This window comes from Nuphar pumila, chromosome 2 (genome assembly GCF_984573655.1).
Source record: "Nuphar pumila chromosome 2, dmNupPumi1.hap1.1, whole genome shotgun sequence".
NCBI classification, from domain to species: Eukaryota; Viridiplantae; Streptophyta; class Magnoliopsida; order Nymphaeales; family Nymphaeaceae; genus Nuphar; species Nuphar pumila.
The window spans coordinates 9,462,132-9,488,102 of NC_143250.1; the positions used below are offsets into that span (position 1 = coordinate 9,462,132).

The following is a 25,971-nucleotide window of genomic DNA, read 5'->3' on the forward strand; positions in this document are numbered from 1 at the left end:
TTGGTCATTGTGTTTTGTTCTTCTCCGTCAAGCTTCGTCATGGCGACCCTCAGATCACTGCCATCGATGCATTCGTTTCGTTTCTTCTTTTTTTTTCTTGGTGGTTGTGTTTTCATCTTCTTGATTGTGTTTTCATGTTCTTTCTTCTTGCAGAATGGAAATTCGTCATGTTACTTGTTCTTTGGATTTGAACCTTTTTCACGCCTACATTGATTACTAGTCACCCATCGAAGGATTGGACGCAATTCTGTTGAACTCTTCTTTCCTTCTTCTTCGTCAAATATGATTCTCTCTCTTTCACGCCTACCTTTCTTGGGCGTATGAGACACGAGCTGACACGATGACACGGTCACGATGCTAACAAGCATTGTTTTGGCGTTCTTTTTTAAATGATATTATAACACTTTTTCATTTTTACATTAAAAATGCATGTGTTATCATTGAAATACCAAGAAATAATTTTTTATTGATTAAAAAGTTGAAAATTTTCCGTGTCCTCGTGTCCTATTTTCTGAAAATTTTTGGAGCTTGCGAGTCGAACTCAAGTCATGTGCCCTAGTCTCCACGAATCTTCAGGACATAGCTTGCGTCGTTTTGAATTTTAGATTTTTCACATTTTAACACGTTCTTTTGGCAGGAGCAGTTACATATGACGGTATATTCTACGTCACCACCGCGCATCGCACTTGATGGAATGTTCGTGGGCCCCACTCTCACATATCTCAAGGTTCCCAAGTGAGATGTGCGGTGTGCTTTCAATGATAACACACGGAATTTGTTATATATCGTATGACCGTAAGAGGGGAGAGTGTTTTGCCACATGGAGTACGAATTGCAGTCTGCATTGGCGAACAATAGCTCGTGCTGTGGCAGATCAGGACATAGTGAAGTTCCTGTTCAATTCTCCACCGCACATCTCACATGAAAACAGTGAAAGAGTGGTGACGCACACGTCGATCAGCTGAGATGTTCGGTGGGGATTCAATATCACCCGATCTGCTGTTATGGCTTCCGGTTCTATCAAATAATAAAATATACCTGGTGGTTGGTCTTGATGACTCATTTCATCAACCCTTTTTGCATTGTATGAAATTTAGAATTTTAGGTAGTTTTTTTTTTTTGGGGTAAGGATGCTTTTTCAATTTTATCCCTTATATCATAACAATAGTCATTAGGGGTGTCAACGGGTCGGGTTTAACAGGACCCGATCTGGACGAAACCCTATAGGGTCTGGGTATGGTGACAAATACGAAGACCTGATTCTGGAGCAGAAGATCTGATTAATACATGGATCTGAGTATAGTTTATGAAATTTTGTACCAAGTTTCGATTAAGACCTGCAAATTTTCAGTGTAAAAATGATAAAAAAATATTATTTTACCAGCTATGATCCAGGTCTGGTTCATGTAATTCTTATCGGGTTCGGGTATGGTTTCTCTTATAGTAGATCTCATTAAACTTTGTTCTATAACCAATACAATACCCAAAAATCTGGTCCAAGTCTAGTTTAACCTGGGTCCCAACCAAACCCTACCTGCTGACACCCCCTAATCGTCATAACTAATGTTATCAATATCGGCAGAATTTTGATACGTTGCAAACCTGAATTGACTATTTTTTAATAATATAGAATACCAAAAATATTTATTTAATATTATTTTAAAAAAAATTAATGGCTTTATCAGGGGTCACGTTATGATTGACATAATAATTTATTATTGTTTTTAGGCCAATACAGAACAATTCAGTTGAGTATCAGTATCTCTGTCGATACAGCTGAATCGGTGGCCCAATTTTTTTATATACTGCCGAGCTTAATCGGGTTTATCAGTCATCGTGTCCATGCTGACACGAATCTTGTGCCTCCTGGACCACCTTCTCTCTCTCTTTCATACACTGTACAAAACACATGCGTACACAGACTCACATACATTCTTTCCCACCCTAATTCGGATTTTTGGCTCTACCTCTGATTGAAACGAGGGCAAACTTTAGGAAAACTAGCTTCTAAAATAGGAGAAACTCATTTCCTTTTAATGGCAAGCTTGCTTCTCCCCTTGCTTCTGAAATCTATTTTTCTCTGTTTCCTTGATATTTTCTTCTCCCATTTGTTGCTTCAACCTCACTTCCTATATTTTTCATATTAAAATATAATAAATTTTTATGACATTAATAAAATAAGTATGTGCTTATGAGCTTTGGATTCATTTTTTTTGAAGGAAAAATATATACTTTATTTCAGCAGAGAATTACTATACATTATATAGGACTGACGAGAGGTCAGTCCACGTTGATTACAAAAGAGATTCAAACTGTAGGATGAAATGGTATTGAAGATTCAACCATTTGAATGAGATGCTTTGACATAGTTCTTGAAGAACCGTTTTTCAAAGCACTTTACTTGACATGGATTTACCCTAAGTGTCGCAGCTCGTTCCTTTGCAATCAGATTGCTCCCCAAAGTATCAAAACAAAATACTTCCATGCAAATAGCTTTTTGTTACTATTCATTTTGATAAAGCTGCCAAGAATTACATCTCTAAGTTGAACATCTCCAAAATAAGTGATTAGAGCTTTCTTCCAGCTTATCACAAAGCGAGCATGACTTGGGAGGAAAATGCCTCTTCTTTTAAGAGCATAATCCATGAGAATCCCTTCATAGAGATGCCCTGACAGGAAAGACCAAGTTCCATAAAGCTTTAAGGGGTAACCACAAAAGCTTGAGAGAAACAAGCATACTGTTAACACGATGAGATAGAGAATGATCCATCTCTATAGTGAGTTCAAGTGATGTTGTCCATACAATTGTTTGGTTTATAGAGCTCCAACAACCCCACAAGCCTCTTCCATTCATCAAAATCTATGTTAACTTTCCTCGATTTCCTTTCGAGATCTTTTTCTTGAGACCCCTAAATGAAGGGGTAACCCAAGGTATTTTAAGGGAAGTTTACCAATGTGACTCCCAAATAGCTTGGTTGCAAAATTGCTAAGCTTTTAAGGGGACAAAGCAAGTCTTGGATCCATTAATTACAAGGTCCAACATTATGAAAAATGTTCTAAGCAATATCTATAATTTGGCAATATTGAGCTTAGAGGCTTGGCCAAAAATGAGTATGTCATCTGCTAAAAAAATATGGGAGAAGAGTTGAGTTCTGCGTATCTCCACCCCTTCAAAGAAGCCACCCTAATGGCAACATTAGGCATAGATGGCAATGCCTCCATGACAATAATAAAAAGAAGAGGAGATACCCATGGACGCAAACTTCTTTTTTCAATTAAAGAACTCATCTCGATTGCCATTGATGCAAACTGCCGAACATAAGATGCGAAGACGTCGCCTCGTTGTCGCTAATCCGTCGCTAACCATGTTAGCGACGGATTAGCGACGGAATGTGGTCGTCGCTAATCTACTGCTTTGTTGTAGTGGACGCTCTTTAATCCACACCACCCATTTTTCACCAAAGTTAAGCCGAGTCAAGCAAGCTAATAAGAAGTCCCATTTGATTGCATCAAAAGTTTTGGAGAGGTCCAATTTGAGGATGAATGTCTGCCCATGAATGGAATGTATTGTATGAATTACCTCATGAGCTAATATGAATCCCTCATTTAAACACGAGATGAAAGCATGCTAATTGTAAGAGATAATCTCATTTATCACTTTGCAATTGAGATTCCAAAAGCATGGAGTACAATTCTAGAAATAGAGATAGAACATCTTCTTTGCATACTTTCTATATTTTTCAAAAAAAAGGCATAGCCCAAACCATTTTTCTAATCTCCTCTTCAAAAAATGGGCTCAGAAGTGACTGATGCACTTCCTCATTGAATGCTGAAAAATCCATTGATCCTAAGTCTGGAGCATCAAGTTAATCACAACTATGTTTTTCTTTAAGTGAAATAGAGAAGTAAGCCAAAAGTTCATTTTTTTGAAAGTTATTGTTCCCATCAACTAAAAAGGAGATATGATTTATTCTTCTCTTAGAAGCAAAGCCATGAAAATACCTTGTGTTTCAGTCTTTATAATAGTTGAACCATCCTCATCATTCTTAATTAAGCTTAGCTCGGTTTCTAATTCCTCAAGTTCTTGCTCCCAAATTTGCAATTCTCGAAACGTAGTTTGGTCTTTCTCTTTCAGCCCAAGCAATAATGTTTTTCCGCACCAAGTCAATCTTCTTAAGAATCCATTGTGCTACCCGTTTCTCTTCTTATTTAGTTCTCTACCAATTGGATTTTGAATCACAAAATGATGGGTCTCTTAGCCACCACTGCTCAAATCGAAAGCAGTCCTTTGGGCCACTCATAGTTCTATGAAAGCATAATGGGGACATGATCAGCCAATGGTTGACTGCACATCATGACAACAATTCATAAGCGGAATTAGTAAGAAACAATCCAATTTCTTCAAAATAGGTGGGCATTGATTATCTCCACATGTAGGGTGAAATATGGATCGGATCCAACCTGATGTGACTTGGTTTGACATGGGTACATCATGGGATGGCATAACTCATGTGAGTTATAGGGCAGTTATTGCAACTGCCGGTAACCGCGGATAGTGGTAGCCACCCACTATAGACTTCTCTCATAAGTCTATAAGAAGAGGCCTGGTTGTTTGATGAGAACAACCAAGGGGTGTCATCTTTCTCTCATTTGGGTTCAGGGTTCTGCTCACCATCGACTTGACGGCTTCAGCTCATTGTAGGCGTCGATAGGTTGAAGAGAATGCAGAGCACCCGTGTACACTTATTCCATCCATGGCGTCCACATGTATGTATTTTAGATATTACATTCCGGTTCTGTTTTGAAGAATGCCAACATAGGGCCCTCCTCTATCTCAATAGCACGGAGCTCATTAAAATTAACAAATTCAATAAGCTTCCTCGTAAATATATAAGGCGGATGCATTCTATTTGATTCTTAGTTTTCCTTATTTTCTATGTCATTTCATAGTTTTTTTTATAAGCAAACTAATTTATAGTTGTGGTTGTTAATTTTGCATCATTTTATACATATTTTTTTCTATTCTTTATCCTTTTATGAAATATTTGGGAGGATATTTTTTAGAGCATTTGATTTTCTTTTTAAAGAAATATTTATTAGAGGATTTGATCGAGACTTAACTTGTCTCGGCTTCAAACTGGGGTTGCATTCAAACCTAATATCTATCAGGCAAAGATTAGTTTCTCTCCAATGCCAAAGTCCACACAATTCAGAGTTCTTGATCAAAAAACCTTGAAAATTTTCATATAAAAAAAGCCTGAACTTTCCATAATATATTTCACATCTGGATTTTTATACAAAATCTATACCAAAGGTACGTAGTGATCCGGTCTGAAATATATTTTTTGTTTCTACAATTGCAAACAGACCCCGGATCTCAATGTGTCAAACAAAGAGATGGCTCACACACTTTGTACAATTGCATTGCAGCTGATCTTTTGATCATTAAAGATATTCAATCTGCACCAATGTGGGAATTTGCTGATTCTGATTCAGGGTTGAATCAACCAAGTTTTAACAACAAAAGGGCATGTCAAAAAATATTTAAAACTATTTTTAACCATTTCAAGATTTATTTGGATTCAGCCTCCCCTATCATCATACCCTTTCTTGAGATCTCATCGATTCTAAGTCGTTTTGATCGAATCGGGCTAGAGAGAGATAGAGTCCCCGATCGATCACCACCTACTTTCCCGGTCTTGGTCTTGGCCCAATAGCATCTTTCAGGCTACATGGCATCTGTCCTGGTCAGACAAGTCAGGGGTAACACTCGCGGGATATAACTAGGGGTGTCAACTGGTCGGGTTAGGTTCAGACCCAGGTGAAACCAGACCTGGTCTTGATTTTCGGGTATGGTATCGGGTCCAAACTTGGGTCTAATCGGACCCATTATAAGAAAAATCATACTCAAACTACATGAATCAGACCCGGGCCATGCCTGATAAATTAATATTTTCTATCATTTTTTCATTTAAAAATTGTGGGTCTTATTTGGAACTCGGGTCGGGCCCGAGTTTGACATAAAATTTCACAACCTATACCTGGACTCCATGTATTAATCGGACCTTCAGGTCCAGACCTAGGTATTAATTGGGTCATCTTATTTATCACCACACCCGAACCCCTATAGGGCTTGGTACGGGTCTGGTTTGGGTAAACCCGATCCGTTGACACCACTAGGTATACGGCTCATGTTTGGTTCGGACCCAGATGAAATCAGACCAGACCCAGACTTTCGGGTATGGTATCTGGTTTGGACCTGGGTCTAATTGAACCCACCATAAGAGAAATCATACCCAGACTTGAGATGAACTACATGAATCAGACTTGAGCCATACCCGATAAAATAATATTTTTTATCATTTTTATATTGAAAAATTCACGGTCTTATTCAAAACTCGGGTCGAGCCCTTGTCTGGTATAAAATTTGACAAACTATATCTAGCTCCATGTATTAACACTACAAGAAACCTGTGGATTAGCGACGACCTAAATCCATCGCTAAACAGTTTAACGATAGATTAGCGTCGGATTAGAGACGTATAGCTTCTATCGCGATTTTTTTGACGCTAAGTAGCGACAAAAATTATTTGTCACTACTTTCATCGCTAATTTGCAATGGATTAACGACGAAAATGATCTGTCACGAGTTTGTCACTATTTTAAATTAGCGATGGATAATATTCGTCACGAGTCCTTCGCTATTTTAAATTAGCGATGGATAATATCCGTCACTAATCAATCGCTAAATTTAAAAAAAAATTGCTCTCTGTCGGGCGGTATTCCGGCAGCAATAGGCCGGACTTGGACCGATTCGTCAACGACGGCGGAGGAGGAAGACGACCCACCACCGGATCCCAGCAAGACGTACTCCCTCGGCCCCAAGATCTCTGATTGGGTCTCGCAGAGGTCGGAATGGACCGATCTCGTTGTTGACGGCCATGACAGAGACGAAGTCGGTGGCGGCAGGAGTCGAGGACGCACTTGTGCTCGGTCTGGGTGGTGACGACGTGCCGCTTCTTATCGCGGTAGAAGCGCATGAGGCCCTTGACGGAGATGTTGTTGGACTCGGTGGCGCCGGAGGTGAAGAAGATCTCCTTGGTGTTGGCGGTCACATGGAAGCGAGCTGCTCCCTGGCGCGCTTGACCGCCTCGTCCGACTCTCAGCCGTAGAGGTGAGTGCGGGAATGGGGGTTGCCGAAGCAGCCAGTGAAGAAGGGAAGCATCGCGTCCAGCATCTACGGGTCCACTGACGACGTCACCTGCATGTCCATGTACAACGATCGCCCCGCGATCCTCATGCCCTTCATCGAGATTCCCCTTCCCTCCTCTGCTGTGTCCGATGAGCCTTACGATGGCGAGCACGAGGCTCCGCTTCATCGGCCAGCGGGATCATCGGCCAACGAGATCTTCCGACGAGCCTTGCCAGTGGTCGCTTGACCTTTTCGACACCTGGGCTCTGATGGGGCCGAAGGGGAAGATCAGGCACAAGAACGCTTGTTTGGGAACGGTTTAAATCTCACATCAGTTTAAATTTCGAACGGGGAGAGAGGAAAAAATTTGCGCCTCAGGTGAGATGGTTTATTAAATCGAAAATTAGCGACGGATTAGCGACGAAAAAATTCCGTCGTTAATTGACATTTTTTTGTAGTGTTTTGGCGATGGAAAAATGTTCTCGCTAATCCATAGTTAATTAGCGACGAATTTAGCGAAAGAGATATTTTTGTCGCTAATTTTGTAAATATTTCGAATGTTAGCGACAAATAGTTTTCTCTCGCTAATCCATCGCAAATTTGAGATGAAAAAAATCCATCGCAAATTTTCGTCGCTAATTAGCATTTTTCTTATAGTGTAAACAGACCTTCGGGTCCCGACTCAGGTAAACCGGACCCGTTGTAACTGCATAATCAATGAGCTAACTGTCCCCGTCACCCTCCACTGCGAACCTATATATCTTCAGTGCTGAGAGAGAGAGAGAGAGAGATATGTGCTGAGTGATCCCTTCCCCGTATTCACATTCTTCCTTCACACACTTTCACAGGCCATGGAAACTGCCACAGTCAAGAAAATCTGGAAAGACACCGTCCACCAAGAGATCGCGTTCATTCGCGAATCCATATTGGGCAACTACCCCTACGTCGCAACGCACCCCTACCTCGCCGGCTTGCCACGGCTGCCGCGCCCCTCCATCCCTTCCACCACTTCCACCCCCGACTCCATCTACGCCGCTTTCGCCTATAACATCAATGCCGGCCGCCTCCGCCTCTTCCAGCTCGGCCTCACCTTCTTCGATGATCACGGCAACCTCCCGACCCTCCCTGGCACCAGCGAGAAGATCATCTGGGAGTTCAACATCAAGCTGGCGGACTCCCGGGACGAGCTCGACGCCGAGTTCCTGCGGATCCTGCAGCGGATGGGCGTCGACCTCGAGTTCAACCTGCGGAACGGCATCAACCAGAACATCTTCTGCGTCGAGTTCTGGCGGTCGGATATAAGGAACCGAGTCACGTGGGTGGCGTTCCGGGGATGCCTCATCTTCGGCACCTTGATGAAGGTTCTCCTGGACCGGTTGCCGGAGACGCGCGAGGAGTTTCTGGAGCGCCTGAGGTTGTACTTCCCAAGGTTCTACGACGTGAGGCAGCTGATGGTCCCTAGCGGCCTCTTAGGGAATCTGGATGGTGCCTCGAATTTGCTGGGCGTGCCACTCGAGCCAAAACTATTGGAGGACATGGTGCAGGGAGGCCTCGGGAGCCTCCGCACGCTGCAGATGTTCTTGGCGTTGAAGAGACAGTACTTTCCCAACGGCATTCCGGAGGATCAAGCCAATGTAGTCTTCGCGATCGGTTGATCGAGTCTGAGCAAGATAGAGAGGATCATCTTCTTTAAAATGGTTTCGTTTCTTTTTCTTTTTTCTTGGTGTGTTCTTGTTTTGTTCTTCTCCATCAAGACTCATCATGGCCACCCTGGAGATCACCGCATTCGGTTCGTTTCTATTTTCTTGGGTGCTTGTGTTTCTCGTGTTCTTTTTTGTTCTTTTCTTGCATGTGAACTCGGCTCTTTTATGTTTAACAAGCCTGAGCTTCTTGTTCAAGCTCGGCTCATTTACTTACTCAAATGAGTCCGAGACAAGTTTAATCGAGTTGAGCTCGAGCTAACTTGGCTCATTGTGCACCCCTTTGAGTCGATCACAATGCCAACCTTAACCCATATCTCTCTTAAGGGATTTCAGCGGGTTAAGGTGGGCAGGTGCATGCCCACCCTCCGGTTAATGTGGCTCCGCCCCCATGTGTGTGAGAGAGCAAGAAAGACTTAATCATCAAAAGTAATGAGAACTATCTTTTGGTATGCGCTAATTTATACGTTGGGCTTGAGCCCTTGAGCAATTGGGGTGATTTTTTTTTATCCATAAAGATATTAGGTTAATATAGATCATTAACCTTTTTGTACTTTCTAAAAGTTAATCTTACAGTTTGTTGAAAATAACACTATAAGATATTAGGTATATGTTTTGGTGATCAAAATTTGCAAACAAAAAAAGTACACCCCATAAATAATCTATTCATATATACTCTTTATTTTCGCACAATACTTGAATATGGAAGCTAATACATACCACATTTTGTTCTTAAAATTTGACATAGAGGAATTATTATGATAAAACATTTGCAACTAAAACCGTGTTTGCACTGGTGATCGCTGAGAGCGGATCAGGCCAGTCCCTCTTGATCTTTTCATCCATGGTGATTAACGGCATCAAATGGTTGCAGCCAAAACTTTTAAAGCCGTTCATGCACGATCAACAGCATTATTGCATGGTGAAACACAAGCTAAAACCATGGTGGTTTGATGTCATTGGGTGTGCATGGAGCCGGGCTGGGCCAGCCTGACAGGCTTGACCCCGGCCCAACTCAGTTACAATCGGATTCGGATCAGGCCGAGCCCTTTAAAACCGAGCCAGTCAATGTAGTCTTCGCGTCCTGTGCATTTTTCACATGGGCTCGGCCCGATTAGGGCTCAATTACCTAATCGGAGCTCAGCCCAGCCTGACTAATCAGGATATGGTTAAATGGATCTCCCACTTTCTACACGGGTTCACAGCAACTTGCAGCCCCGATCCACAAACCTTCTCCTTTCACGCCCAGGCCAGTAATCCTATTCTATCTGAAACGAAGGTCAGCAACCTTAAATCTCGCCGCACCAAGTTATCTAACGTCCCTTCAACCTTAAAACATCAAAAACTGAATCAGCCGATGTTTTATGACGGAATGTAATTCGTCGCTAATTCGTCAATAAATTGATGATGAAATTTAGTGACGAAAACATATTCATCATAAAATTTTAGCGATGGATTATCGACGGATATGTATCTGTCGCAAAACCAAACCAATTCTTATTTAGCAACGAATTATGACATTCACTAATCCATTATGAATTAGCGACAGATCAATTCTGTCGCTAATTAGCGATCAAGAAATTGTGACAAACGTTATCCATTGCTAAGTCATCGCCAATTCATCGCTAAATGGATTAGCGACAGATTTGTGATGAATTATCGTTGGATAGCATCCGTCGCTAATCTGCAAATTTCTTGTAGTGTCGGGGCCTATTCCTTTTGCACTATCAAATGAAAGGCAGCAAGCGTATGGCTCAGGCCTACATTTGATAGTCAGGCCTTTAGATAGATGAGGGTTTGCCCAGTTCACCTGATTCTAATTTTGATTGCCTATTGGATATGAATGCAAATGACTCAACTGCAATGATGACTGTAGGGTCTGTGCAAGACCAAGATCCAACAATAAGTCTTCATGAAAGTCGTCTCATGGAATATTCAGGGGTTGGCAAATAAGTCTACCCACAGGGATCTGCAACATCTTTTAATTGCATAAGCCAGATATTGTATTCATTCAAGACCCTCAAATCTCTCCAGACAAGTAGCAAACTATTTTGAAGCGTTTTCCAGACGATTTGTCTATCCTGAATGATATCGACATGAAGGGTGAAGTACGTATTTTCAGTTTATGGAATCCTCGATCTATTCACATAATTCAGGCTGACAGATTTGCTTATTACATTCAGCTCTGTTATGCATCTCACCATGCATAAGCAGTTCGTAGTTTTTGGTGTGTACATGCCCCCTGAGCCCCCGATACGTCGAGAGGCATTATCACTTCTATTGTCAAATATCCTTAATGTGCAACAACCTGTCCTGGTTCTTGTCAATTTTAATGCCATGCGTAGTTATCATGACAAATAGGAAAGGGTTAGACCAGGTTTTTGTAAATTAGACTGGGTGTTCATATCCCATGAATGGCTGGACGTCATGGGTACCAATCATTTTCTCCATCATTTTTATCCCTCTGGCATCAAGCCCTTTTTGCTTTTTCAAAATGTGGTTTCTCCATCCCCATTGTAGAGCTATTGTAGTTAAATGCTGGCACATCAGATCTCGGGGCTGCCTTGTAGAGCGTGTGTTGCATAAATTGCATGAAATTCAACTTCGACTATGGAATAGGTACTTTGTTGGGAATGTTGAGCAGAAAGTACATATTATCAAGGAACGCATTGATGGTAATGCTACTGACATGGAGAATGGGGACTCGGCAGCTTTTGAGAGAGAGCCCAGGTTGCGCCATGATCTGACAATGGCTCTAAAGGAGGAAGATTTATACTGGCGCCAAAAATCAAGACAATTTTGCTTGCTGCACGGGCACTCAAATAGCTCATTCTTCCATTCATGGTAGGCGGGCCCATAATGCTATTCATTCTATTACTCATGAAGAAGACATTCTTTGCTCCATCGAGGATATATGTGCAACTAGCTGGCAAAGAGTTTTTCTGTAAAATAAAAGAACACAGCAAAGAAGCAAAGAAGAAGACTTTACGTGGTTCAGCCAGTATGGCTTACATCCACGGTACAACCAGAGAGAATCCTTTTTCATATCAAGAACAACAAATACAAAGGGCTTAATATAGCCCAGCCATAAGAGGCGATAAGCATAAAGAAAAGGAAAGCTAATCTTTCCAAAAAGGAGAAAATGAAAGCAACTCAGGTTGCACAAGGAAAGACAAACTTAACACTCCCCCTCAAGTGGGGAATGTATATCAAAACAACCCCACTTGTTCAAAATGATTTTAAATTGAGCACAACTTAATCCCTTAGTGAGAGCATCGGCAAGCTGATCTTGACTCTTGGTAAATGGAGTACATATTTCTCCTTTTTGAATTTTTTCTCTAATGTAGTGGCAGTCAATCTCGATGTGCTTCGTTCTTTCATGAAAAACTGGATTGGCAGCAATATGAATAGCAGACTTGTTATCACAATACATATTTATTGGCAATTCAATGCTAACTCCTAATTCAGTGAGAAGAGACTTGGTCCATATCAATTCACAAGTAGTAGAGGCCATTGCACGATATTCGGACTCAGCGCTGGATCTTGAAACCGTGTTTTGTTTTTTGCTTTTCCAACAAGTAATATTTCCTCCAACAAAAATACAATATCCTGTGGTAGACTTTCTGTCTGAAGATCCTGCCCAGTCGGCATCAGAATAGCCTTCAATTTTATGATGGTTATTTTTGGTATAGAGGATACCTTGCCCAGGACTACTTTTGATGTATCTGAGAATACGATCAATAGCGTTGACATGGCATGGCTTTGGATCATGCATGTATTGGCTAATAACGCTGACAGCATAAGCAAGATCAGGTCTTGTCATAGTAAGATATATAAGCTTTCCTACCAGCCTCTGAAATTGTTCAACATCTCTTTTTGAAAGACTTTCTTCATCAGTATCGAACCTAACATTAGTCTCAATAGGAGTATCGGCAGGCTTAGATCCAGTTTTACCTGTTTCTTTGAGAAGATCCAAGGCATATTTTCTTTGAGATAGAAAGATTCCCCTTTTTGAGTAGGCAACTTCTATTCCAAGAAAGTACCTCAATTTTCCTAAGTCTTTAATATCAAAGGCTTCATGAAGGTACCTCTTGGTATTGAGAATTTCATCCTCATCATTTACTGTTATTATAATATCATCAACATATACCAATACAACAGTGAGATTGTGACGATTTTTAAGAACAAAGAGAGAATTATCAGAAATACACCTTTTGAAACCTTTTTTCTCAAGAGCAAGACTGAGTTTAAGATACCAAGCTCGTGGAGATTGTTTTAACCCATAGATAGCCTTTTTTAATTTGCAAGCAAGTTCTGGATTTCCTTCTTGGGGGTGTCCAGGAGGTAACAGCATATAAACTTCTTCTTCTAGATCTCCTTGAAGAAAAGCATTTTTAACATCAAGCTGAAACATTTTCCAATTATAATTGCAAGCCACAGACAAAAGAATCCGAAGACTATTCATTTTGGCCACTGGGGCAAACGTTTCTTCATAATCAACACCATAAGTTTGAGTAAATCCCTTGGCTACTAGGCGAGCCTTAAAGCGCTCTATAGTACCATCACTCTTATATTTTGTTTTATATACCCATCGGCATCCTACAACCTTTTTATCTTTGGGTAGCTTGCAGATTTCCCAAGTTTCATTTTTATTCAAGGCATATAATTCTTCCATCATAGCTTTAATCCAAACATCTTGACTTTTTGCCTCATTAAAAGTGCTAGGTTCTTGCACAATAGAACTAAGAAAAGCAACATACCTTTTTGAGAGATTGTTGTAGCCAATGCATTTTTCAATAGGATGCTCAGTTGTCATGTAAGTGACAAAATCTCTAAGATAGCTTGGTGGCCTAATAGTCCTCTCAGATCTTCTTATAGATTGCTCCTCCGACTGATTTAATGAGTCACTTGGTTGGGTGGCTTGGATATCACTTGGCTGAGTATGAGTTATAGCTTCAGTGTTGATAGCTTCAACAGGTATCACATCATCAAAAGAGCTTGGCTGAGTATGTGGCTGAGTGTGAGTTATAGCTTCAGTGTTGCTATCTTCAACAGGTATCACATCATCAAAAGAGCTAACATTAGGAAGGACAATAGAATCAAATATATTTTTCTCCCCCTGATGAAGTTTTTTGGTTTCATCAAAGTTTTCTGAAAAATAGGGAGCAACTTCATCAAAACTAACATCTCTAGAGATATATAAACGACTATGAGTAACATCATAGCATTTATATCCTTTCTTGGACGAAGAATATCCTAAAAACAGGCACTTAATAGCACGGGGAGTCAATTTGTCCTTTTCATATGGGCTGGTAGATACAAACACAGAACAACCAAAAATCTTAAGATGACTAAGACTCAATTTCCTTCCTTTGAGAATTTCCATCGGAGATTTTCCATTAAGACGTTTACTAGGGAGCCTGTTGATTAGATAACATGCAGTAAGAACAGCATCACTCCAGTAGTATTTAGGAACATTCATTTGAAAAAGTAAGGCTCGAGTTTTTTCCAACAAATGCCTATTTTTCCATTCGGCGACTCCATTTTGTTGAGGTGTCCCAACACAAGAAAATTGATGGTCAATACCATTTTCTTTTGCAAAAAACTCAAAGAACTAATTTTTAAATTCAGTTCCATTATCAGACCGAATAGCTTTAATCTTGGCCCCATATTGAGTCTCAACAAACCTGTAAAACTCCCTGAATTTAGAAAGCACTTCATTTTTGGTTTTCAACAAGAAAATCCAAGTAAGTTTGGAGAAATCATCTATAAAAGTGACGTAGTATCGAAAACCAGAATATGAATCAATAGGGGTTGGTCCCCACACATCAGAATGAATCAATTCAAACATGCAAGAAGAAACAGTCTCTGAAGTAGAACAAGGACGACGTGATAATTTTGCAAGTCTACAAATATCACAATTATTGCAATCAAACTTATGACCAAAAAATAAGCTTTTAAGAGCATAATTGGATGGATGTCCAAGACGAAGATGCCATAATTTACTCTCTTCTCCCCTTGACATGAACGCTCTACAGTTTTGCTCAAGAATATAAAGCCCATGAACTTTTTTTCCTTCACCAATCGTCATCCTCGTCTTGCGGTTCTGAAATAAAACATTAGTTGAAGAAAAGGTGACAGTACAATCGAAGTCTTCAACTATTATGGCAACAGACAACAAGTTTGATGTAAACTGAGGAATGTAAAGAACTTTGGAAATAGTCTGATTGTTAAAAAAGTGGATTTTTCCAATCCCTTCCACTTGAACGACTTTTCCATTGGCAACAGTAACAAGTCTCTTTCCATGATCATAACTGAAATCTTCAAGAAGAGAAACATTTTTTGCAATATGTTCTGAAGCTCCACTATCAATTATCCAGGTGTCATAAGAGTTAGAAGGCATACATTTATTTGTAGAGCTTATGGCAGAATGGGAGAAAGCAGTTTCGGTCTGACCATCTTTTAGAGATTGGAGAATATCAAAGATCTTGTCTAAAGACCGAGTGTTATCATATCTTTGTTCTATAGCAGCATGCACCAGTTTTTGCTTTTCAGTGCCAGGTCGACCATGAAGAACCCAACATCTCTCACGAGAGTGTCCCTCTTTTTTGCAATGAGTGCAAAACCATTTCTTGTTTTTAGCCTTTCCACGATCATCAAGAGTTTTCAAGGCTTCTGTTTTAACACTGAAGGCAGTTTTATCAGGAGTTTCAATCCTGCTGACATGGTTTATAACCTTCCTTCTTGATTCTTCTCTCATAAGAGTAGCAAAGACAGAGTTTAATGAAGGAAGCTCAGAATTCATAAGGATCTGGCTTCTCATTTGTTCAAAATCAGATCCAAGGCCAGCGAGTAATTGAAAAATGCGTTCTTGCTCTTTGGCTTTATGGAGAAGCCTAAGATCAGTGATAGTGGGAGAATAGGAGTCCAATTCATCCCACATCATACGCATTTTACTAAAGTACTCACTAAGAGGAAGATCACCTTTTTTTAAATCATGTATGTCTTGAGATAATTGATATATTCGGGCAATATTATATTGTTCTCCATACAATTCACTAGCTGACCGCCAAACATCTTCAGCAGTATTAAGAAACAAAAAACCTTCAGCAATTTTTGGTTCCATAGAGTTAAGTAACCATGACATAACTAAGTCATTATTGGATTTCCATTCATTATATTTTGAATCTAAGGTACCGGGATTAGTGATCTTCCCGTTTATAAAGTCAAGTTTAGATTTGCCACTCAAATAGAGTGAAACGGCTTTAGACCAAGCAATGTAGTTTGTCCCATTTAATAATATAGAAGTGATTTTGGAGCTAGGGCTGACCTGTTCGTGCACAAAAACAGTTGTGCTGGATGAAGACTGACTAGGATTTTCATAGTGTCGATCCGCCATGATAAAAAAAATGACAACCCCTCTAACTAATCTGACAAGCTTCAGCCCTTCTAACTGATCTGATAAATTTCAGCAATATGAACCCACTATTCGGACAATACTGGTAGCAAAAAAAACAGGCGACTATTCTTGGATATGCAGCAGCGAACTCCGAAGAGGCAAACACAAACAGGGAATGCAGCAACAACTCTGGCTGGAAGCATCAATCAGAAATCTGCAGAGATCTTTTAAAACACAAAAGAAGCGTGACTGCCTTCTCTCATTCAGCAACCTGTAATCAGATCTGGGTGCTAGAAGGCATCAACAATCAACAAAAAAGAATCTGTAGAAGTGTCTGCTATCAGATCCAGATGCTGGAAGGTCTCCATAATGATGATCTGGAATAGCAGCAGATCACCCAAACGTGCAGGAATCCTGAGAGCTCTGATACCATGTAAAATAAAAGAACACAGCAAAGAAGCAAAGAAGAAGACTTTACGTGATTCAGCCAGTATGGCTTACATCCACGGTACAACCAGAGAGAATCCTTTTTCATATCAAGAACAACAAATACAAAGGGCTTAATATAGCCCAGCCATAAGAGGCGATAAGCATAAAGAAAAGCAAAGCTAATCTTTCCAAAAAGGAGAAAAGGAAAGCAGCTCAGGTTGCACAAGGAAAGACAAACTTAACATTTTCCATGATCTATTGTCCAAGGATCCGCATTGTGGAGGTATGTTTTCTAATCTTGCTTTGGGACCTAAGGTCAATGCATCTGAGAATCGTGCTTTCTGTCAACCTGTTTCTCGAGAGGAGGTCCAAATAGATGGTGAAAAGGCTCCGGGGCCTGATGGGTTTCTGGCTTGTTTTTATCATTCCTTTTGGGATATTGTGGGAGAGGATATCACCTAGGCTATCCAAAAAATTTTGTGTCAGGACTTATTTTCTGCAAAATCAATGCTACCCATCTGGTGCTCATTCCCAAGTCCCCAAATGCTAATTCAGTCTCTGAATTTCGGCCAATCACTCTTTGTGATGTCCTGTATAATATCATATTTTAAGATTATGGTCAATCGTATGTGTGGTATTATTACCCGCATCATCTCTCGTAATCAAGGTGCATTCCTCAGAGGGCGCAATATTCACGAGAGTATTTTACTAGCTCATGAGATGCTTGATTCCTTGGTTTCGCACAATGTTCCTTCGATGTGTCTGAAACTTGATATGGCTAAAGCCTATGAGCAGGTGGATTGGGGTTTTTAGAAAATGGCCTTTGTTATTTATGATTTCACCAAGACTGGGTGCAAAGAATCATGATGTGTGCGTCTACTGCGCATTTTTTGGTCCTTAATGGCTCCCCGGGTGACTCTTTTCAGAGTTCTCGCAGTATTTGACAAAGAGACCTTCTCTCTCCTTACCTTTTTTTGGTGGTCATGGAACGCGTTAACCGTCGATTACAGGCTGACATTATTGTTACCCGTATCCAAAGACCGCAAATTCCTCAATGCAGAGATTCAGTATCCTCTCTTATGTTTAAGGCTCACCATACTTCCCTGAGCCACTTCAAAGATATTCTATTGGAATTTGAAAACCATGCAGGGATGAAAATTAATGCTATAAAATCTCTTTTCATTCCTTTAAATGTGGACCATAGCACTGGTGAAGCACTTCGATCTGTATTGGGATGGAGTCTCGGATCCATACCTTTCAAATATCTTGGCCTCCCCCTATTTTCTGGGAAGCTACAAATAGATTGGTGTTCGGATCTTTTACTTAAAGTAAGGTTCAAGCTAGAAGGATGGGAATCACGCCAACTCTCCTATGCAGGCAAGGTATGCCTCATCAAACATGTTCTCTCTAGTGTGCCTCCTCCTCATTAGTTGCTGACATTCAAGCTACCCAATGTTGTCATTAAGGGTTGGAAAGACTCATTAGTCATTTTCTTTGTTTCTGGGCGAGCCCGTTACCAAAGTTGCACCTTATTAAGTAGAGTCAAATCTGTCAGCCCAAAACGGAAGGAGGTATTGGCTTCCAGAGGCCCAAGGAGGTAAATAAAGTGAATCTCTCGCTTAATGTATCTCTACTAAGTCACGGTGGGCCCGATTTATGCATTGCAAGTACCTTAAAAAGAAGAGTATGTGGTGTTATAAATCACCCAATGGAGGCTCTTATGCATGGAAATGTATTCTTTGGGGTTGGAAATGCATTGCTAATGATCTCAGATGGAAGATAGGTAATGGTGGACATGCCAAGTTTTGGACTGAACCATGGTTGGACCATTGCATTAACGACTCCATCTCTCCTGAACAATACAACCAGGTTTTCTTTGATCTACACCTTACGGTGTTTAAGGCAACTTCGCTTTATCGATCTCGTGCTGACATTAGGAGCTGGCTTTGACATTGGGTTCATGCATGTTGATCTACTTTCTGTCCCCGCGGATTCACTCACATGGAAGGACATTAAGTTTTCAAGCATTTCTCGTAAACAATTGTGGGCAGTCTTTCGCACACTCTTATCATGTTTTGCCAAAGAACCATCTGCCAAGGGTGACATGGACACTTTTATTAGCCAGTCAAAACAGACTACTAACTCAAGATCGGCTCCAAAAAATGGGTATCTTATTGGTTAATGGATGCCCGCTTTGTTGTGCAAGTGAGGAGAGCAATCTGCACTTGATTCTGTTGTGCCCTATTGCTAACAGAGTTTAGCATTTTATTTTATCAAAATTCAGTAAATCAAGGAGATTACATAGGTCTCTTATCCTAGAGCTGCAATGGTGGACCAAGGTGAAGTTTAAACAGGATTGGTTGCAGACATGTTGGCAATTAACCTTCCACTTAGTTGTCTGGTTCATCTAAAAATTACGGAATCAAATTGTTCATAACGATGAACTGTTATCCGACCCAAGCATTATGACAGTTATGTAAGGAGAATTATCTCAAAATTCAGTGGTCAGATGATAGGCGGTTGGCACTCTCATGTTGGTTATGATTCAATGTTGAGCCTTGTCTGTGGACGCCCCCTACTGATGCATCCAACTGTTGTCGTTACCTATTGGTAAGACCACTTGAATTACTTATGCTATGCGCTCCCTGAAAGGTCAGTTTCTTGTCATGGGTGTTGTTCAATATCCTGAAGAATTATTGTGGCCGAAAGTTCTTCAGCTTGAGGAAGTGATTCGGGTGATGCACTCAGTAGGCCACAGACTATGGATCCACTCTCCAAACAGGCGATGGGTATCTTAGATGAAAGCGGTGTAGGAAGGTAGAACTCGACAAAAGAGACACACAAGTGCATTGTTAACCTCACCGAGTCATTGTGTGTTTCGAAGTAGAGAACTTGATCTGATCATGTGCTCTCTTTTGGCATGTCTCTCGAAAGATGAAGATTGTGTTATTTGGATAGATAAACCACCCGATTGGCGTCTTGACTTCCAGCCACATTAGGTCTTGTCTATTGTTGGTATAGGTAGGGAGCCTTAATCTCCCAGCTTGAATAAAAAAAAAAGCTATAAGAAGGAAATATCAATATTTATTGTTATTGAGGCTTTTTAACTTCTTGCTATTGACTGATTTTAGAAATAATATAATTTTTTCTTTCATTGAGATAGATCCGACCTTATCTGTCTATCAAAAAAGATTGATCCATTGAAATGATCAATAGATATATGGCTCCAGCTTCACAAACTATGAAAAAAGAAATCCCATCAAATCCATTTAGAAAAAATAGAGAAACAAATAGGGCTGAGCCATGGACGAGAGAGGGAGTTGTAGGATGGATATGAAAAAAGGCTAGGATAGGATGTTTTTATGGGCTCTCCTCCTTAGAATTGAAATATTGGTTATAAAATGTGCAAAATAGTGAAGATTCTCTTTGAGAAAGGTAACATGTTTGAAAAAACAAACAAACAAAGGAAGCGTATCCCATCCATCATTTGAAATAAGATGGGTTCCATTATACATTCAATCCTAGCCATCCAGCAAAATCATTGGATGGCTAGGATTGAATGTATGATGGAACCCATCCTATTTCAAATGATGGGATCCGTTTTCTTTTCCAAATAAAATCATTACTAAAATTATCTTAACAAGATAAGATATATTCACTAAGATAATCTCTCATAATCAAGGTGCATTTTAGAAATAAAGTATATACAAAAGACATTTGAACACCAATTTGAAAGAGATGATAAAGCAATGATATGCAATCTTTCTATTAAACTTGAACAAAATGATACGTTCTAATAAACTTGAACAAAATGAGGAAGTTCGCATATAATTTTATGTGGACCCTCAAGTTCGCATAAAATATATGCAAACTTGAAAGTTCGCATAAAATATGTGTGGATTTCCTTATTTTGTTCAATTTTAATAGGAAGTTCACATATAATTTCATGTGATCTCAAGTCCGCAAAAAACAAAATATGTGAACTTCATTTTGAGTGGGCGTATACGGCACCCGAGGACCAGAGCAATATATTGCAGGAGGGAACTTCATTAGTTCCTAGCATATAAAGGATAAAATGGACATTTCAACACTGGCTATTTGCGATTTTGGATATGGAGAGAATATCGAATATTGTCAGGTTTTTAGAGAAACACATTAAATTACCCATATAGTAAGATCAATTTCTGACATAAAATTATAGTTGAGAGAGAGGGGCATACACTTTGTTCAATTGATCCAATGAACACAGGCAACTTCATCAATAATTGCATATAATATTATATGCAAAAGTTATGAACATAAGAAAACCTTTTTATTCTAAGAATGTTTTGGCCCATTGAAAACATGCATATATCAAGCACATAATAAGTACTGGAATGATGGTCATGAAATAATAAAGCCTTACCCTTATTTTATAGAGATTTCCCAATTTATGGTCATCAAAGAGTGGGAAAGATATAGAGAGACGTGGAGAGAGAAAGAGAATGGTTATGTACAGTAACAATTTATTTTTTAAGAAAATTATGCTATAATATTATTAAGAGAAATCAATGGAAGATAATGGAGTAGTGAGACGTTGATTCAATAGATTTATGTTTATACACACACACACACACACACACACACACATGAAAGGGGTATCATCGGATCCCCCCCCCCCTCCTCAGACGAAAGTCTGACGCAGACTGAAATGTTGTAACTTTAATTGTCAGACTTTTAGCTGCAGTTTTGAACAACCGCTAAAAGTAGCATTTTGAGCAAAACAATTTGATTTAACGTTGAATTTGTTTTTAGGGTATGATGTTTTTTTTAAAGAATGGTGTATGACGTTACACCCTACTACTCTCTCTCTCTCTATATATATATATATATGCATGTTTGCATGATTGGTGTATATATATATATATATATATATATATATATATATATATATATATATATATATATATATATATATATATATATATATATATATGCATGTTACACCCTACTACTCTCTCTATATATATACATAGGATAGTTGAATTCCTATGAGAGTTTTTTGACAACCTTAGAACACATATTTGCATGATTGAATCATTATATATATGCACGTTACACCCTACTACTCTCTCTATATATATACATAGGATAGTTGAATCACTATGAGAGTTTTTTGACAACCTTAGAACACATATTTGCATGATTGAATCATTATGTTTTTTTTTCTCTCAGCCTAAGAACACATCTGAATTCTGTTAATATCCTTCACTTTATTGATAGTTAGACTATGTGTAATTCACTCATGTTACTTTGATTGCCTTAGCTTAGGTGCATTGCATATAATTTATTTCATTATATTTTGTTTATCAATACTAACCTTTCTTTTCTCTTGTAGAATGCTAGAGATAATCGGCGTAGAGGAGCTAAAGGGGCAGATCAAGACAATAAAGAAGATGACGCACAGAATCTTGGCGATGAATAGATTCATATGTTGAATTTGTTGTAACTTCTTGTTGTTTTAAAAGAAACTCTTTGTAAATATTTACTTGTAAATAATTAGAACTTGGTGAGGATTATAGTGGATCAATAAATTGTTTTAGTTGTTTTGTATATGTATTTTTTATGTGTACTTTGTTTTTTATACACAGGATATATAAATTATATCACAAGAATTTTTTCTCGATATTTATATTTTAAACAAATTTTTTTTTATTTTTTGCGACTGATTAGCGACGAATATTTATCCATCGCAAAAAGTGAATCGATTGATGTTTTGTGATGGATTTTAATCCGTTGCTACCATAGCGACAGATTAAAATCCATCACCAAACCAAATCTCTGCAGATTAGCGACGACCTTGTGATGAATCATGGCATTCACTAATTCATCGCAAATTAGTGATGAAACTAACTACAGCAAGTTTTTGTCGCTAATCAGGGACTAAAAAATTCTGATGAAAGTTAGTCGTCGCTACTCCGTCTCTAATGCATCGCTAAACTCTACAACAAGAGATTGGCGCTGGATTAGCGACAGATTGCGGCCGTCGCTAATCCACAAATTTCTTGTAGTGTACTGCAAAAGTGTCCATTCCAAAGTTGCCACTAAGTTGGCAACTTTATCCAAATGCATCTCTCATGGTGGAACCACAATACTCATAATTTGGTGCAAAAGGGTCCCTCAACCACATTGTGGTACCACTAGGTTGGCAATTTGATCCAAATGGGTATCTCACATTGGAATGACTGCCCATAATTTGATGTAGAAGGGTTCATCATTATGGAACTGCTTGACTCATGATTGGTTCAAAAATATCACTCATGATGGAACTGCTAGGCTCATGATTTGGTTCAGTCATGTCACTGACTAGAAGAAAGCATGTTATTACCGACCATAAAAATGACAACAATAAATTATCGTCGATGTCAATAAAAAATATCATACTAAAAATAGCTATAACTGAAGACAATGTCATCGCTCTTATCTCATCTGTAATATGAATAAGAACACACAAAAGATGGTTGAGACTAGACATTGTCGATGATATTATCATTGCCTTTTAAATATGAGGATAATTAATTATCACCTATTATCCTTTATATTTTTTATAGTATAGACGACGATAATTATCGTCGCATATATTCTTATTTTTGACGTAAGTATTCAACAATAATATCATCAAATTTAAATATATAAATGATGATATTTATTGTCATTATTTTCAAGCCTTAAAAATTTCTTCTTATACGTCATAATAAGATGATCCAAGAGTCTATTTCTATCAAACCATGCATCTAGATCACATCCGTACAGTGAAAGTTTAGAAAAACTAAAAAAAAACTATGAAAATCTCAATGCATACCTTTTTACAAAATCGACTGCTTTACATATTTTAGTTACTGTAATATGTAAATTTGTGTGAACGAAGATTTTCATAGTTTTTTTTTTTACAAATCTAACCTTGCAGATGCATTCGGCATGGTCCATTTGCTTGAAATCGACTATTGGATCATCGTAATCAGATAAAGAAATGTGATATTTTATGCTTGCATGTTTACAAAAATTTTAACTCATTGATTTTCAAGCCTTAAAAGATCCTTCTTATACATAGTAATTGGATGATCCAAGAGTGTATTTTTATAAAACCATGCATCTAGACCGCATCCATATGGTGACATTTTAGAAAAAAACAAAAAAAAAAACTATGAAAATATCAGTGCATATCAGTTTACATATTTGACTGGTTTACATATTTTAGTTACCTTGGATCAAAGAAAACTATAACTTGTAAACTGGTATGAACCAAGATCTTCATAGTTTTTTTTTTTGCAAATCTAACCTTGCAAATGCATTCAACATTGTCCATTTGCTTGGAATTGACTATTGGATCATCATAATCAGATATAGAAATGTGATTTTTTATGCTTGCATATATACAAGAATTCTGAGCCATTGATTTTCAAGCCTTAAAAAATCCTTCTTATACATTGTAATTGGATGATCCAAGAGTCTATTTCTATAAAACAATACATCTAGATCATATCTATATGATAAATTTTTTAAAAAAATAAATAAAAAAACATATGAAAATCTTGATGATTTGTAATCTATTGATAGCATATTAACGACAATAATTATCGTTGTCAATAAATTACAAATAATCAACATATTGATGATGATAATTATCATCATTATACTGATCATTTATAATCCATTGACAACATATTGACGATGATAATTATCATTGCCAATATGTTGATGATTTGTAATCTATTAAAAAAATATATTAACATCGATAATTATCATCGTCAATAGATCACAAATAATTGACATATTGGCAATGATAATTATCATCGTCATTATACTAATAATTTATAATTAGTGACAGCATATTGACGATGATAATTATCATCGTCAATATATTACAAATAATAATATATAAATGATGATAATTATCGTTGCCAATATGTTGATGACTTATAATCTATTGACAATATATTGACGATGATAATTATCATCGTCAATAGATCATAAATAATTAACATATTAGCTATGATAATTATCCTCATCATTATACTAATAATTTATAATCTATTGGCAACATATTGATGATGATAATTATCGTCATTAATAGATTACAAATAATAGCACATTGACGATGATAATTATCATCACCAATATCTTAATAATTTGTAATCTATTGACAACATATTGACGATGATAATTATCATCATCAATAGATTACAAATAATCGACATATTAATGATGATAATTATCATCTTTATTATACTGATCATTTATAATCTATTAACAGTATATTGACGATAATAATTATCATTTTCAATAGATAACAAATAATAGCATATTGATGATGATAAGTATCATCGCCAATATGATGATGATTTATAATTGATTGACAACATAATGATGGGTATAATTATCGTCGTCAATAGATTACAAATAATTGATATATTGGCGATGATAATTATTATTATCATTATACTAATCATTTATAATTTATTGACAACATATTGGCGACGATAATTAACGTCATTAATAGATTACAACTAATAGCATATTGATGACGATAATTATTGTCGTCAATATCTAGATGATTTATAATTTATTGACAATATATTGATGACCATAATTATCATCGTCAATAGATTATAAATAATCAACATATTGGCAATGATAATTATCGTTGTCATTATACTAATCATTTATAATCTATTTATATCTATTTGACAATGATAATTATCATCGTCAATATATTACGAATAATAGCATATTGACGATGATAATCATAGTTGTCATTATCTTGATGATTTGATATCTATTGACTACATATTAACGATGATAATTATCATCGCGAGCATATTGACGATGATAATTATCATCATCAATATGTTGATTATTTATATTCTATTGATGATGATAATTATCATCGTCAATATGTTGGCATGCACTGATTTAGACCATTGTCATTATTAATCTAAAATTGATGATAATTATCATTGTTATTATTAACCTAAAATTATTAATAATTACAAGAATTATGAGTTTAAAGCTCTAATTTAATTAAATAATGTTATAAGACTTGTATGTAATATGTATGCTAGGATCAACATACATATGTAAGATTGTGGTTGAGTTATGAGTGCTAACTTATGACTCTGGAAGTGTCCAAAGATCCATTCGTGAATGCATGTCTCATATTGATAATTTATGCTATTTATATTTAATTGCAATTAGAGTTAATATTGTATCTG

General features: G+C 37.8%; 2 protein-coding genes across 2 annotated transcripts; one reads left to right on the top strand and one right to left on the bottom strand.

The window, feature by feature from the left end:
* The first annotated feature begins 8,043 nt into the window (after positions 1-8,043).
* LOC149844693 (putative CCR4-associated factor 1 homolog 10) lies at positions 8,044-8,847 on the top strand. Its single transcript, XM_089985940.1, has one exon. The coding sequence runs from the start codon at positions 8,044-8,046 to the stop codon at positions 8,845-8,847; it is 804 nt and encodes a 267-aa protein (XP_089842066.1).
* A 2,967-nt stretch (positions 8,848-11,814) lies between these two features.
* Positions 11,815-14,374, bottom strand: LOC149844694 (uncharacterized). The gene is made up of 3 exons (XM_089985951.1): positions 13,653-14,374; positions 12,592-12,797; positions 11,815-11,834 (listed from the first exon to the last, which is right to left on the bottom strand). Exons 1-3 carry the CDS (start codon positions 14,372-14,374, stop codon positions 11,815-11,817), a joined length of 948 nt encoding a protein of 315 aa, XP_089842077.1.
* Positions 14,375-25,971: the final 11,597 nt, after the last annotated feature.

Excerpts from the sequence above, each read along its gene's own strand:
- LOC149844694 (XM_089985951.1), bottom strand. The coding sequence starts at position 14,374 with ATGAATGTTCCTAAATACTACTGGAGTGATGCTGTTCTTACTGCATGT. Across the intron at positions 12,798-13,652 it reads TACAACAATCTCTCAAAAAG|GTTCGATACTGATGAAGAAA; the intron begins GTATGTTGCTTT and ends GACTAATGTTAG. Across the intron at positions 11,835-12,591 it reads CAAAAGTAGTCCTGGGCAAG|AAAAACTCTTTGCCAGCTAG; the intron begins GTATCCTCTATA and ends TTTATTTTACAG.
- LOC149844693 (XM_089985940.1), top strand. The coding sequence starts at position 8,044 with ATGGAAACTGCCACAGTCAAGAAAATCTGGAAAGACACCGTCCACCAA.